The following is a 14,624-nucleotide window of genomic DNA, read 5'->3' as shown; positions in this document are numbered from 1 at the left end:
GGCACTCCCCAGGACTGCCCAGGCGGGCTGCTGTTAGCCCAGTGCCTTTCACAAACACTGAATTCTTGAAAGAACTAAGTTGGCTTGAAATATCACTTCCTGTGGGTGTGTTTTGAAAAGGCCCACTTACAAATTATTTTGAGCATTTGCGGGCCCAATATACCTCTTAAAATCAAACTACATCTCCACAGAACTCATCTGGTGCCTCTTGGATATTCCTCTCCCCGCGTTCTTTGTGGGGGAGAGGCAACCTTTTGCATTTGCTAAGCTAACCTCTTGCATATCTTGTTGCTATTGAATAAATCTTGCCATAAAATGAAACAAATAGAAGTACTTATGGGAAGCTGTCTTTTAAGATCTGTTTACATGTGTCATGATCCAAACAGATGGTGCTCAGTCCTTTTTCAAGCATTTATAATACGCTGATCTGCCAGCACTTGGATAGGGGTAAAGAGAAACGGGTATGCACTCAATAGTACATCTTCACAATCTTGTCTAGGGATGAGCTTGAGGAAGAAAGGTGCTCTTCTTTTAATATTCATGCACAGCCAGGCGACACCCTCTCTCTTCCCCCCCAGGCCCTAGCTGTTGGCAGTCTTTCAGAAAGAGATTCCCTACTGCTTACCCTGAGTTGGTGTTGAATTCTGCTGTGATCTGGCACACAGGGAAGGGAATGCCTGCAGATACCCTGGGAGCCTTTGGGAGCTGATTGTCTGGTTTTCTGGGGATAAGACCATTTGCCAATGAGCAGGGGTACCATTAAGGTAGTGCAACTGTGCCATTGCATGGAGTCCCAAGCTGGGCAGGAGCATCCAAGGCATTACAGTTATGTGATGGGGTGTGCTATATCACAACACATACCCTCACCCCTCCTTTTTACAGCGCTTTGTGCTTACTTCCTCCCCTGTATCCATTTTAGTGTTTCATCCGGTTGTCAAGAAAAGTGTAGGGGCCAGAAGCAGAACCTTTGTGTGGGGTCCGCAAAAAAGACACCCTGCCACTGCTTTTGAGGTACCTGCAGGTACTAAGAGGCAGGGGATGGGAGGCCTTTTTTCCAGCACTCTATTTAGTCACATAAGTGGAGGGGAAAGGCTCAGGTTTCATGGCAAAGCTTGTGAACAAGACAGATGTAATTCACAGCCTCTGTGATTCCGTTAGTGATTTCCCAAGCATTGCTGCCATGCAAGCATTGCCCAGGGGCAATAATTTCATATGGAAATTAGTCCCCTCCCTGATACTGCCTAGTTTCCATCTGCTGGCCTCAAGCTTCTTCAGGAACCTCATCCCCCATCAGGATTTCCAGTTTCTGACCTTTCTGCTCTCTCTTTTATCCTCAGCTGCTTCAGAGATTTAAAATAACCACCTGTGTCCAATGTGGTTTCTCTTTGAAGCACCAGAAGAGAGGGTGCTTGAGATGGCAGAAATGGGTAAATGAGGGCGGGGAAGAGGAGGCTCCATTGTTCAGTCAATTGCAGTTGGTAGCATTTTGCAGCCTGTGTGTTAAGACGTGGACAATGACAGTCACCAAAGGGCTCTTTATCTTGGCCTTAAAGGGACATTGCCATGTTAAAATTCATGATCTGAAAAGATTTAAATGCCCATCCCCTTGGCACCTGTATCACTCTAGGTGGCGTGTGTTTCCTGTGTACATGTCTCCTAAATCAAAGGGTGAAGATAGACTAGTCTGTTTTATTGACACTCCTCTAGTAACTTTTGCTTCTATGTTCTCACATAGTAGCGCTTGGCTGCAATGTGTGTGGGTTGCGGACACCAGAAGGGAATGTTTCTCATGGAATGTTAACAGAAACACTAATGGTAACTAATGGGTCTTGGCACTCAAATGCCAAGCTGATGCACACACTATAAATACTGAGAGAGAAAGGTTATTAATAAGCTTATTATTTATTTAACACTTGGGGTGTGCTGCATTCTTCACCAGCATGTCTGAAGACACAGTCTTTGCCATAAAAATCTCGCAATATAAATAGACAAAAAAAGCCCCAAAGAAGACAAGGGAGGAGAGGGAAGCAACATTAAAGGAAAAATAATCAAGGTGGATATTGGTTTGGGGAGAAGGAGGTTTGAGAGATTAAAGGGAGAGGGGGTTATTTTTAGCCACCTGTAAATATAATGAGAGATTATCCAGAGGGTCATTTAGATCTTTGCCTGCACATTGAGATGCTTTTCTAAACCTTGTCCAAACTACCCAGACCCCTGAGCTACTACAAGCAGGGGCTGAACTTCTTCATGAGAATAGGGGTGTAGGTTGTAGCTGTGCTGGACTAAGGACATAGGGAGAGAAGGTACTTTTGGGTGCATCTGATATCTTTTATTAGACTGACTTAAATAGGTGGAACATTTTTTTAGCAAGCTTTTGGGTTTAAAAACCCTTTGTCAGGAAGTCTCTGCAGTTGGTGTGTGCTCTTCCTGGATGGAATGAATAGTAAAGAAACCAGAGGTTGGGCTGGTCTGCATGCAAGACAGACAGTGAGAATAGGCACTTTAGCCACGTTTCTTTGACCTCCCAGTTTGGATCAGGCTTAAACACCAGCATGACAGCATGTGCCATGGTCCCAGCCAGCTAGAACCAGAATTCCCAAGGTACAGTGAGAATGGGGGTGGGAAAGCTGATTGCTGTCTTTGGATTCCTGACAGCAAATGCAGTTCATTGTGGGTAGGTAACACCACAAACTCAGCCCCCAGACACAAAATGTGCTTGAGGTTTTAGGAAGCTTTGAAATCCTGGATTTGCATTTTGCAAATGGTGAATAACTTTCTAAAAGGCTGATCCACAGAACCCAGGATCTGGATCTCCCCTGACTGTGCTGGTTTCAGAATTCAGATCTAAGGAGAGGAACCATATTTTTGTGTAAACTCTTCCCCCTACTGAGTGCTGTGGTCCTCAGTGTAAACAAGAACCTGCTCTTTTGGGTACATTTCCACCCTCAAAGGACCATGCTAGGAAGTGCCTCAGTGATTCTGAGCACCACTGTTCTATCCCCCAAAACAGATGTACCATGGCCCCTTTAATACACCCCTAGGCATACACCAGTAAGTCATGGCCAAGACAGAAGGCTTACTGGCAGCCCTCCAGCACTGTACTAGAGGCAACTACACTACATCATTTTGGAGTATCGTGCATGTGCTCTGCCTGACTACAGCAGGTGCTGCTCCTGCCCATCTCAACATGCTTTGAAGGGGCTGGCTGGGGCACATGGGTGCTTCAGTGCAGGACTAGCCAACAGGCAGCCCCAACACTGAAGCACCCTCGTGCCCCAGTCAGCCCAGTCAGTGTCTACACATGCTTTGCTGCACACAAAAAGGCTCTGCAGCAGGGTAGCACTTGTACTTCCAAGTACTATCCTGCCGTGGAGTTTATTAGTTTACTGCAGCCTAATAGGACCGCATGTGTAGACGTTGAGACTTTTACTGTGGAGCTAATTAGGCAGCTCTGCAGTAAGACTCTCATGTAGACATGCCCACAGTAAAGTGCAGCTGACACAACACATAGCCTTTACTCCCAAGGCAAGGCCATCCTCTATTGTAAAGTTACTTCTGAGGAAATCAAAAGTAATTTTACTCCCATAAAGGTTACTCCAGGGTATGCATCATGTGCTTCCCCCCACTGCCAGTTTCATTCCAGGGTAACTGTTTGCTCCATGCAAACCAGCGCCCCACCACCTACCAGCTAAGCAATGTCATAGGGCCTCCCTTAGGCAGTCAGCTTGGGAGCACCAGCTGCATGCCCACTCCTTACTGCAGAGTAAATTTACTGTGGAATATAATCCAGGGTACTTTATTCTAGAGTAAATGCATTCTGTTTCCACACCCTGTATGAAGTTATTCGTTCTCACATGGGGAGGTGAAACCTTCTATTCAGTGCCCTGGGAATGGTACCTCTGAGGTCTTCCCAGCATTGTGTAGTCAGTCATCCAGTATCCCTGCTGTGGATGTGTAGAGGACAAACCCTTAACCTGTCCTCCCCCTCCCCCCCGGTTTTGTCTCCTCCTGTGCTCCAGGTAACATCAGTTGCAAGGGGATGACAGAGCGCATTCACAGCATCAACCTTCACAACTTCAGCAATTCAGTGCTCGAGACCCTCAACGAGCAGCGCAACCGTGGCCACTTCTGTGACGTGACGGTCCGCATCCACGGGAGCATGTTACGTGCCCACCGCTGCGTGCTGGCAGCCGGCAGCCCCTTCTTCCAGGACAAGCTGCTGCTGGGCTACAGTGACATTGAAATCCCCTCGGTGGTGTCAGTCCAGTCCGTACAAAAACTCATTGACTTCATGTACAGCGGGGTGCTGCGGGTCTCCCAGTCAGAGGCTCTGCAGATCCTCACTGCTGCCAGCATCCTTCAGATCAAGACTGTGATTGACGAGTGCACGCGGATCGTCTCACAAAATGTGGGTGAAGTCTACCCGGTTATCCAGGACTCCGGCCAGGAGACACCACGAGGGACACCCGAATCTGGCACCTCGGGACAGAGCACCGACACAGAGTCTGGCTACCTGCAGAGCCACTCACAGCACAGCGTGGACAGGATCTACTCTGCGCTCTACGCCTGCTCAATGCAGAATGGCAGTGGGGAACGCTCCTTCTACAGCGGAGCAGTGGTTAGCCACCACGAGACAGCCCTGGGGCTGCCCAGGGACCATCACATGGAAGACCCGAGCTGGATTACACGGATCCATGAGCGCTCACAGCAGATGGAGCGGTACCTCTCCACCACTCCAGAGACCACCCACTGCCGCAAGCAACCACGCCCTGTCCGGATCCAGACCCTGGTGGGCAACATCCACATCAAGCAGGAAATGGAGGACGATTATGACTACTACGGCCAGCAAAGGGTGCAGATCCTGGAGCGCAATGAGTCTGAGGAATGCACTGAGGACACTGACCAAGCAGAAGGCACTGAGAGCGAGCCCAAGGGGGAGAGCTTTGACTCGGGAGTCAGTTCCTCCATTGGCACTGAGCCTGATTCCGTGGAGCAGCAGTTCATGGCCGGCCTGGGCCGTGAGGGTAAGCAGGAACCTTCCCAACCAGAGCAAAGTGACGCCCCTGCTGAAGGCACTCAGCCCCAGCAGCAGCAGCAAATGGATGCCAACTCCTCCTCTCCAGAGAGAAACAACGACATTGAGATGGATGGCAAAGTGCTTACAGTGAATAACAGCACCGAAAAGGGGACCTTGCAGCCTTCTGCCAACACAACTGCTGCCCAACAATTGCCAAGCACCCAGCTCTATTTACGCCAGACAGAAACCCTCACCAGCAATCTGAGGATGCCACTGACTCTGACCAGCAACACTCAGGTCATTGGCACAGCTGGCAACACCTACCTGCCTGCCCTTTTCACCACACAATCTGCTGGCAGCGGCCCTAAGCCTTTCCTTTTCAGCCTGCCCCAGCCCTTAGCTGGCCAACAGACACAGTTTGTGACAGTGTCCCAGCCTGGCCTGTCAACCTTTACTGCCCAGCTGCCAGCCCCACAGCCCTTGGCTCCCTCTGCGGGCCACAGCACAGCAGGTGGGCAGGGTGAAAAAAAGCCTTATGAGTGCACTCTCTGTAACAAGACTTTCACCGCCAAACAGAACTACGTCAAGCACATGTTTGTACACACAGGTGAGTACACGGCCCTCCAACTTATGCATAAGCCCAAGGATAGCTCGTAACGCACACAAGGCAGAATTTAAACCCTTACAGGGTTCTCTGGGTAATGTTAAAGACCCATTGCACATACTGGAACTAATGACTGTGGTGATTAATATAAATAAGGTTCTCCACAGTGTCAGAAGGAAAAATGCTGAGCACCTAATGTGTCGACCCACTGAAACAATGAGGGGCAGAAGGCAAGGCATGGATGGCAGCTTAGAGACTTATTGGTTCAGAGAAGCCTGAGCTTTTGTAGGTGACAATCTGTTTCACAGAGGGGCAGAACTGGACACAGGCATGGGCAAACTGGGCGGCTGCCCAGGGCCTGGACAGAAAGGGGGCCCAAAAATGGTAATTTTTTCCATTGTCTGATTATTATCATTATCTCTGGTGAAGGGGGGCCTGATACTAAAAGTTCACCCAGGGCTGCCAGGGGTCTAGGTGCAGTACTGGAGAGGGGTAGGATAGCTCCATGATTAAATGTATAGAAGGTCCCTGCAGGGCTCTACCTGTGAAGGATACAGGAGGAAACTCTTAGGTACGCTGAAATGTGCTGTCAATGATTGATTGAGGAAATGGTTAGTTTTTGTTCCCTGGTGAAAGGTAGTCTTTCATTAATGCTCAACATTTGATCTGAAGCAGTCACACGACTCTCCAGCAGGGCTATTAATAACAGAATTTGTCTGCTGGAGAAGAGGTCCTTCTGGTTGGTTTCGCTGGTAGATATGTCAGCAGGGCCGGTACTGATACATGATGATGGTGTATGTATGGTACAAGTCAGCATCAGTTGCATTACCCAGCAGGAGCAAAGGCAAGCATGACCTATGTTAGTCCCCACAACTGTGTGCCAGTGGACGCATCTACCTGTTGATTAATGTGCTGTAGTTACTGCACATTCAGTTTAGTACCTGTAATTGGTACTAACTGAATTGGTACTAACCGGTGCTTCTGCGCAGTTGCATCAGTGCACATTTTTTTGCGATGCTAATGCTCAGTAGACTAATTCTACTGTGCATTAGCACATTAGCAGGACTTTTGCCATGATGCACTAATGCACAGTAGAATTAGTCTACTGCACATTTAGCATCTCATGTAGATGCACCCAGTGCAACCTTAATTTCACTTCCCTGTGTATATCATCACATATCTTGCATGTTTTATAGGAAACTCCTTAAAGAATCTTTTAGCGGATTGTTAAACATTTCATTGAGGTCATTTCCTGCATTTGTATTTTTTGGCAAGTCAGATGCCTTAAATCTATGAAGTACAGCAGTGCAGAGCTCACAGAGAGACCAAAATTAACCATGATAAATGTAAAACACCTGTGAAAGTGACCCAAAATATATTTTCTATACATTAAAATGCAATTGCTTTGAAGGCTGATCATGTGAGACCATCTAAAGTTAGGAGCAAATTCTTTGTGTCGTGTTGGGAAGCTGGGAACCTATATGTATCATTGGGGTTAGCCTCCTTTTATTAATTCAGTAGGGATACGAGACTTCAAAGCAATGACATTTTTATATATGAAGAAACTGGTTCTGGTTTGAATTTTGCTTGGCCTGGCTCTTAGGTCACTATTATTTTGAAGGGAAATTCCACATTTATATGGGGAAGGAAAAACTTTCTTTAGCATGTATCAATAGAATGGTGGCTGTATGAGCACTGATACACTTGAATATATCTTGAGGAGATGTAAGAATGGGCTGAGTGCTAGAAAAAATGGTCAAAAGAGAGGGAGAAATGTATCTCATACCTCTCTAATGTATGGCATGAATATCACTTCCATGTATGTCTATATATGTAAAACAGTCAGGATATACTTTTAATTATTTTTTCTATACCATTAGTGTTTATATATTACAGTTCAGAGAGCTCTAGAAATACCTGAGACAGACATTATTGATTATGTGTGTTTATGCAGATATGAAGGTCCACCAACATTGATGTGTATACACCTATTATGTAAAGAGTAATTACCACAGCAGTGTTAAGTGCTTCTGCTGTGTAAAAACTTATGGTAAACATATACACAGGCTGTTTTAGATAAATCATGTGATTAGCATCAAGGAGACCATCAGTGCACACGAAGGAGACTTAAAACAACTATTTAGCTGGTTTATTGTACTTTGATCCTCTCTCTCTCTCTCTCTCTCTCCGCGCGCGCGCGCACACACACACACTCTCTCTCTCTCTCTCTCTCTCTCTCTCGCTCTCTGATGGAATCACGTGTGTGTCACCGGGGGTAGACTGGCCTGCTGGGGGCAGGTGTGTGTACAAAGGTATTTTGAAATTTGGTGCAGGTAATGCACAATTTGCAAAAACAGGCTCTTGCTGGGCTTCTCTGGTTTTCACTGATAAACAGTTTCAAATTCTCTGATAAAAAATTGCAAATTCACTGATAAATGTCCCAAAATCTGTCATTAAAATGATAGGTCCCTCACTGCCCCCCGCAGCCCCCACCCAGCCCTGCTGGTGCCCCTTGCCCCACACCCACAGCTTTTTGCCCCCCCAGCCCTGCCAAAGGGGGCACCCAGCTGCCAGGGCCCTGGGTCCAGAGTCCCCTGCCCCCAGCAGGAGGTGGCAGCTGCTGCAGCAGAGCAGAGCCCAGCTCCCCCTCTCTGCTGCCTACTGCGGGGGGAAGGGGGGGAGGGGGGCACGGACCACTAAGCCTGTCCTACACTGCTTAATAGCACAGCAGTAAGTGGCATCCATGGGCTTGATCAGGGAATTAAACCCATGGAAGATATTAATTGACACATTAGCAAGTCCTGGTTTGGAGCCATCTGTCAATCCCTGGGGAGGGGCAGGACTTCTGGGGCCCCTCAGTCAATCAGAGGCATGGGGGGGCACCACGCTTTGCTGCCAGAATGGCACTGGGTGCTGCGCTCGGACTGCGGAATCAGGCAGCAGCTGCTCAGATTTCGGTGGATCCCTACTTCTGAGGAGAGGCTGAGGGAACTAGGATTATTTAGTCTGAAGAAGAAGATTGAGAGGGTATTTAATAGCAGCCTTCAACTACCTGAAGGTTGGTTCCAAAGAGGATGGAGCTAAACCAGGGCAGGCAATTATTTTGAGAAGAGGGCCACTTACTGAGTTTCAGCAAGCCATCGAGGGCCACATGACAGGCAGCCCAGGTCAGATTAATATTAATTTTCTAAATTTTTTAGGGGCCCCACAGGCCAGGTAGAATGGCCTGGCGGGCCGCATCTGGCCCGTGGGCCACATTTTGCCCATCCCTGAGCTAAACTGTTCTCAGAACAGATGACAGAACAAGGAGCAACAGTATCAAGCTGCAGCAAGGGAAGTTTAGGTTAGATATTAGGAAAAACTTTCTCACTGCGAGGGTAGTAAACCACTGGAGCAGGTTACCTAGAGAGGTGGTGGGATCTCCATCCTTGGAGGTTTGTAAGACCCAGCTCGACAAAGCTTTGGCTGAGATGATCTAGTTGGTGCTGGTTCTGCTTTGAGCAAGGTGTTGGGCTACATGACTTCCTGAGGTCTCTTCCAACCCTACGTTTTCTATGATTCTGTGATTCTGCATGCTTAACGTAAGTAATTCACAGTAATGATTAAGTGTTTACAAAAGAAATAAATTTTGCATCTGAAAAACTAGTGATTTTGTGACATTTCCAAGGAAAAAGAACCCACAAAATGGTTGTGAAGCTAAGGACAGCAGTAAATACTGTAGCACAGTCTGTCTTTGAAATAGAGCTAAATGGAAAAAATGTTTTTGGGGGATTGGGGTGAGGGTAGATTTAAAAATAACAAAACACTTCATTACTCTTTAAAAAAATTACATCTCAATTTTAAAATGACAATGTTTTATGAAAAAATTGACTAAAGCACAAAACAGAATATTGTGAACAAAGGGATTAAATAACCCGAAGAGTAACAAAATATTTTATCATGGGTCAAATGAAAAAAAATTGGTTGCACTAAAATAATATTCTTGTTTCTTTTCACCAAAAATCATGAAGATCCTTTTCAGTTATGTTTAAACTATTTTTCTCTCTTTTCAGTTCAGTCCCTCAACCAATAGAACTATTATTCACAATTCTAATTAGAAAATTATAATGCAGAGATCAAGGAAAATAGACTGAGGATTAGAAAATGTTTTTCCCTTGCTAGGAAACTGTTAAACCTCTGAAGCCAGTTAGTTCAGAAAAACATAAAATGAGGATTTTTCTGCCTTGCACACACACATGCTTGAACTGATAAACCCTTGAAAATGTGGAGTATGGATTGATGTCTGCTTCCATTGCAATTTGGTAAAATGTCCATTGCCTTTGATATGAACAAGACTGGGTCTGATGAGATATATATAGTTCAGAGTTATGGGTCTTGAATCTGTGGATGGTTTTACATGCCCAGTAGGATATCTTTAAGGAAGTTATGGCATTAATTTACCTATATGGTGTCTTTATGGAACAGCCCCCGTTAGGTGTCGTGCAGAAATGTTGCATCTCCACACAAATACTAGGAGGTGCTGTATCTCCAGCAAAGGGGAACATCAGCTTAACCAGGCTTTGACACACTAGCCTGGCATGTTTACAGCAGACATACTATCGTTTTCATCAGCACAAACATGTTAACCATGTTGGCTAATACATAGCTGCCAGACTACACAGTTGTGCTTGTATCAGTGCACAGTTCAGCTGTAACCTTAAGGAACTGAGGATTGTAGTCATTTTTCACTTAAGGCAGTGTAGGATGTCCTCCACACACAGACCTTGGAGAAAGGTGAGATGTTTCATTTGGATATAGAAGCAAGGTTTGGGGGTTTGTTTGTTTTGTTTGTTTTACTTAATATCTTTTATTGGACCAGCTGTATAGTTGGGAGAGATGGTAGGCAAGCTTTCAGACAGAAAGGGCCCTTCTTCAGGACTGGGCACTTCATGCCCCAAAGCTAGTCTAACATGTCTCCCAACTATACAGTTGGCCCAAAAAGACAGCACCACAAAAAAACCTTTGCATCTTGTATATTTTCTGGACCGTCCCAGCTATAACAACACTCCAAATCTGTTACTAATTTGGGTATAGTCATAGACAAAACCATCTACACAGTACAGTCACTACGACTGAGCCCAGTTGCTGCCTGTTAACGGTGCTACATGGCTCATAAACAGAGCTGAAGTGCCGTAAACCAGCATTTTTAAGAACCATATGTTAACCATGTTTGTTTTCAGTGGGGGCTTCAAAGATTTAGCTGCATGATGAGATGTAGACAGCATATCCTTAAAGCATTACCTGGTAGTACAATATATGAAACTAGAAGTCCTTTGCTAAGGAAGCAAGAGGAAAGCCCCATCACATGGAACAATCTGGACAGAACAATCACCAATTCTGTACCAGATAATGTTTTCAGCTACATCCTAAGCAGTGAGATGGATGATTCATAATATTAGATTTAAAGATGTTAGTTGTATGGTTTAATTCTCCTGTCTGTTATGCGGGGGATGTTCCTGTTAAACAGGCCTTTCCTTTGTGCTGCTGGTCTATGAACTCTCTCATGTAGAGATAACCTTTGAGTAATCTTATAAAATGATTAAGTTGCCAGATATGACCAGAATACTGGCTAGCACAGGATCGGCACTCCTTTGCCTTTTTGAGAAACTTCTTTCTGAAATTTTCCAAACATAAATGTCCAAAATGTTCACGTGTCCATAAAAGATAGGTTGGTCACTCTATCCCTCTCCATTGGGCATCTTTATACATGCTCTAGGGGTGGGGAAGTGGTTCTTGGGAGTCAGAATTAATTAATTAGAGTGTGGTGTCTCATGTATTCAGTGTACTGTGCTTCAAAAGGCAGTGGGGACATTTTAACTAAAGCTTGTTTGATGAGCTTTAGATAAAGCACCCCCGCTGCCATTTTGAAGTCCGGGGACACTGAATACACAAGACACCAAGGCTACTGGAGTGTGCTAATTAGGCAGACTCGATTAATCAAGTTGGCTGCATGTCTACAGGCACCCATTATTTACAGGTGAAGAAGCTAAAGCTCTGGGAAAGTGAAGTGACTTGACTAAGGCCATTCAGGAGTCTGGTGCTATTTGCCAAGAGTGAACACAGCTTTTCTAATTCCCACTCCACGGCTCCATCAACAGCTCTAGCTGAGTGGCTTGACCTGGGGCTGGGAGTCAGGAGAGCTTGGTTCTATGCCTGTCTGCCACTAACCTGCTTATCTGGCCTTCAGCAACTCCTTCGACTCACTCCTCTCCTTCAACACTTGTGGGGATAATGTTTAACATTCCAAGCTCTATGGCTAAATGCCATTATATATCTACAGAGTTTAATTATTATTGTTATTACTATTTGATTAACAAGACCATTTTTTCCACACATAGACCATCTCTCCAGCGATTCCTTGCAGACCTACAGCTAGCCTTTTCCAAAGAGCTTATTTTAATTGATTTTCATTTTTTTTTATTTTCTTTCTTCTCTTTCTCTCTCTCTCTCTCTCTCTCTCTCACTCTTTCTCTTTCCTTCCCTGGTAACGGGCAGGTGAGAAACCCCATCAGTGCAGCATCTGTTGGCGCTCCTTCTCCTTAAAGGATTACCTAATCAAACACATGGTGACACACACCGGCGTGAGAGCATACCAGTGCAGCATCTGCAACAAACGCTTCACCCAGAAGAGCTCACTCAATGTGCACATGCGCCTCCACCGTGGGGAAAAATCCTACGAGTGTTACATCTGCAAGAAGAAGTTCTCCCACAAGACCCTGCTGGAGAGGCACGTGGCTCTTCACAGTGCCACCAACGGCACACCCGGCACCACAGGCACCGGCACAAGGGCCGTCCCTGCCGGGGTGGTGGCCTGCACGGAGGGGACCACATACGTGTGCTCCGTCTGTCCAGCTAAGTTTGACCAAATCGAGCATTTCAACGACCACATGAGGATGCATGTGTCTGACGGATAAGTAGAATCTCTCTCTTTATTATGAACAAACAAACAAAAAAGTAGAAACAACAACAACAACAAAAGCTATGGCACTAGAATTTAAGAAATGATTTTTGTTTCGTTTTTACCTTTATTTTCCTTCCTTTTTTTTTTAGTTTGTTTCATTTTGTCGTTTTTGTACTACATGAAGAACTGTTTATTGCCTGCTGGTACATTACATTTCCGGAGGCTAGGTGAATAATAATTTTCCTAACCTCCCTTGGATGGTGGCCTTAAGGCCAGGTAGTGTTTCAAGAGCTCCACTGGTTGGATCTCTAGCTACTGGCCTCTAAATACAACCCTTCTTTACTACAAAAACAAAAAAACACAAAAAAAAACAAAACAAAAAAAAAAAACAATTTCTTTTTTTTCTCACTTGTGAAGAGCACTACAAAAAAACAAAACAAAAGTATATTACAAAATCTATAAGGCCTACTGTCATTTAAGTACACCGCTTGCAGTGTTTCAGTGGACGTAATTCACAATTCTGACCGCTTTTGGACTTCACAGTATCCAGTTAGAACTGTGGAATATATCACTTCTGGCTGCGCAGCAACCAGAGGTAACAAGGCCCTGCTGGTTTCCACCATTTGTCTGCTTTCACACATGCAAACACACAAAGGGCTGAGGAGAGGGCAAGGGAGCGTGAGTTGGATGGCATGGAGTTTCTACAGGCTGAGGAAGGAGAATTATAGATTCCTCTCCCAGCTTCTTCTCCATCCCATGCTCTCTGGTTCACCCTCCCCCACCGCTTTTTCCCCCCCTACCACCACCTTACAGCAGAAACCAAGAAGATTCCGACGACGAGCAACGGTGGCTTTCTTTTGTAATTTATTCAGTGTCTTCGCTGAGCCCAGGGCCTCAGCACAATCAAGAGGGACTTTCGCGGAAGGCAAAGAGAAACACAGAGGAAAAACAAAGATATCAGAGGTTTGCGACCTGCGGATCTAGGTACAAGAGGAGTAGTTCCCACAATCTTTGCAAAAAAAAAAAAAAAAAAGTTGCATCAGGATTTATTCTTGTGGAAGAAAGAGGAATAGAGAGTGGGTGGGAGGGTGGGGGGGAAATAATTTTAAAAAAAGAGTTCTTGGGACTTTTTTAATTCAAAATTTTATAGAGGGGCAAAAGCGACGTTTACCAGATAGAATGCTGATTTTTTTAATATATTTACAACAGTATTTGTGTAAAAAAAACAAACAAAAAAGTGAGATTGTTAAAAGTAATTTTTTCTTTGTTTTCTTTTTTGTTTTGCGTACACTGCCACTAGTATCTTCTCTTTTATTATATATATATATGTATGAATATATATATATAAATATATATTTTATTTTAAATTGAGACTGTTAAGGTTAGCTAACCTGCTTCCAGATAGAGGAGGGAGGGGGGAGAAAGCTGATTCTGAATTCTTATTTTTAAATGAGGAAAGATGTTTCTTCAGTTTCTTTTCTAGTATTATAATTCTTTTCTTTTGGTTGTTGTTGGGTTTTTTTTAAATTGATTTAAGAATTACTTGGGTCGATGAGGGGCACTGTGAGGTCAGCTGTGAGGTCATCTCCTAATAACCTGTCCATCCTGCAGTATCATTTGAACTGCTACTTTGTATTTGCATATGTGGTTCTCTTTAGGCACTTATCAAGGTCCAGTTGTTTCTTTTTTTGCGGTTCCAGCTTGGAATTGGTTCCTAGAGACGGAAGGTTCATTTAGAAAAGCAGGTTTTCTAGCAATGTTCATCTGACCTTTGGCATAAGAGCCAGGAGGGGTGAGGGTGATCCTCACTATAAACAGTCTGGAGGTCTGTAGAAAATAGGATTTCCTTTATTTGTGGTCACTGGAGAGGACTTAATCTGCTGTATCATTCTCACACCCCGCCTTGCTCACTACAGATCTTCCAGAATTGTTTGGGAAAGCAGTCCTGTCTCATTAATCTGTACTTGATGCCAAAATAATTCTCTCTCTACAATTACAGATAATCTTCCCTTCCTTTATTTTCAAAAATGTCAGCTATAAGGGCCATATCCTGCACTCCCTAC

At 44.9% G+C, this 14,624-nt stretch overlaps 1 protein-coding gene across 37 annotated transcripts in view; it reads left to right on the top strand.

Moving 5' to 3' along the window:
• Positions 1-13,636, top strand: part of ZBTB20 (zinc finger and BTB domain containing 20) — a 621,054-nt gene extending 607,418 nt beyond the window's left edge. For all 37 annotated transcript variants that reach the window (XM_025199647.1, XM_025199650.1, XM_025199644.1 and 34 more), the window contains 2 exons: positions 4,020-5,624; positions 12,156-13,636. In XM_025199647.1, the coding sequence (XP_025055432.1) occupies positions 4,020-5,624; positions 12,156-12,574 (2,024 nt within the window). In that variant the 3' untranslated portion in view covers positions 12,575-13,636. The remainder of the gene's footprint in view (positions 1-4,019; positions 5,625-12,155) is intronic.
• Positions 13,637-14,624: the final 988 nt, after the last annotated feature.

This window comes from Alligator sinensis, unplaced genomic scaffold (genome assembly GCF_000455745.1).
Source record: "Alligator sinensis unplaced genomic scaffold, ASM45574v1 scaffold343_1, whole genome shotgun sequence".
In the NCBI taxonomy this organism is placed as follows: domain Eukaryota; kingdom Metazoa; phylum Chordata; order Crocodylia; family Alligatoridae; genus Alligator; species Alligator sinensis.
Note: the sequence above shows the minus strand (reverse complement) of the source record. Positions and strands in the feature narration are given on the sequence as shown.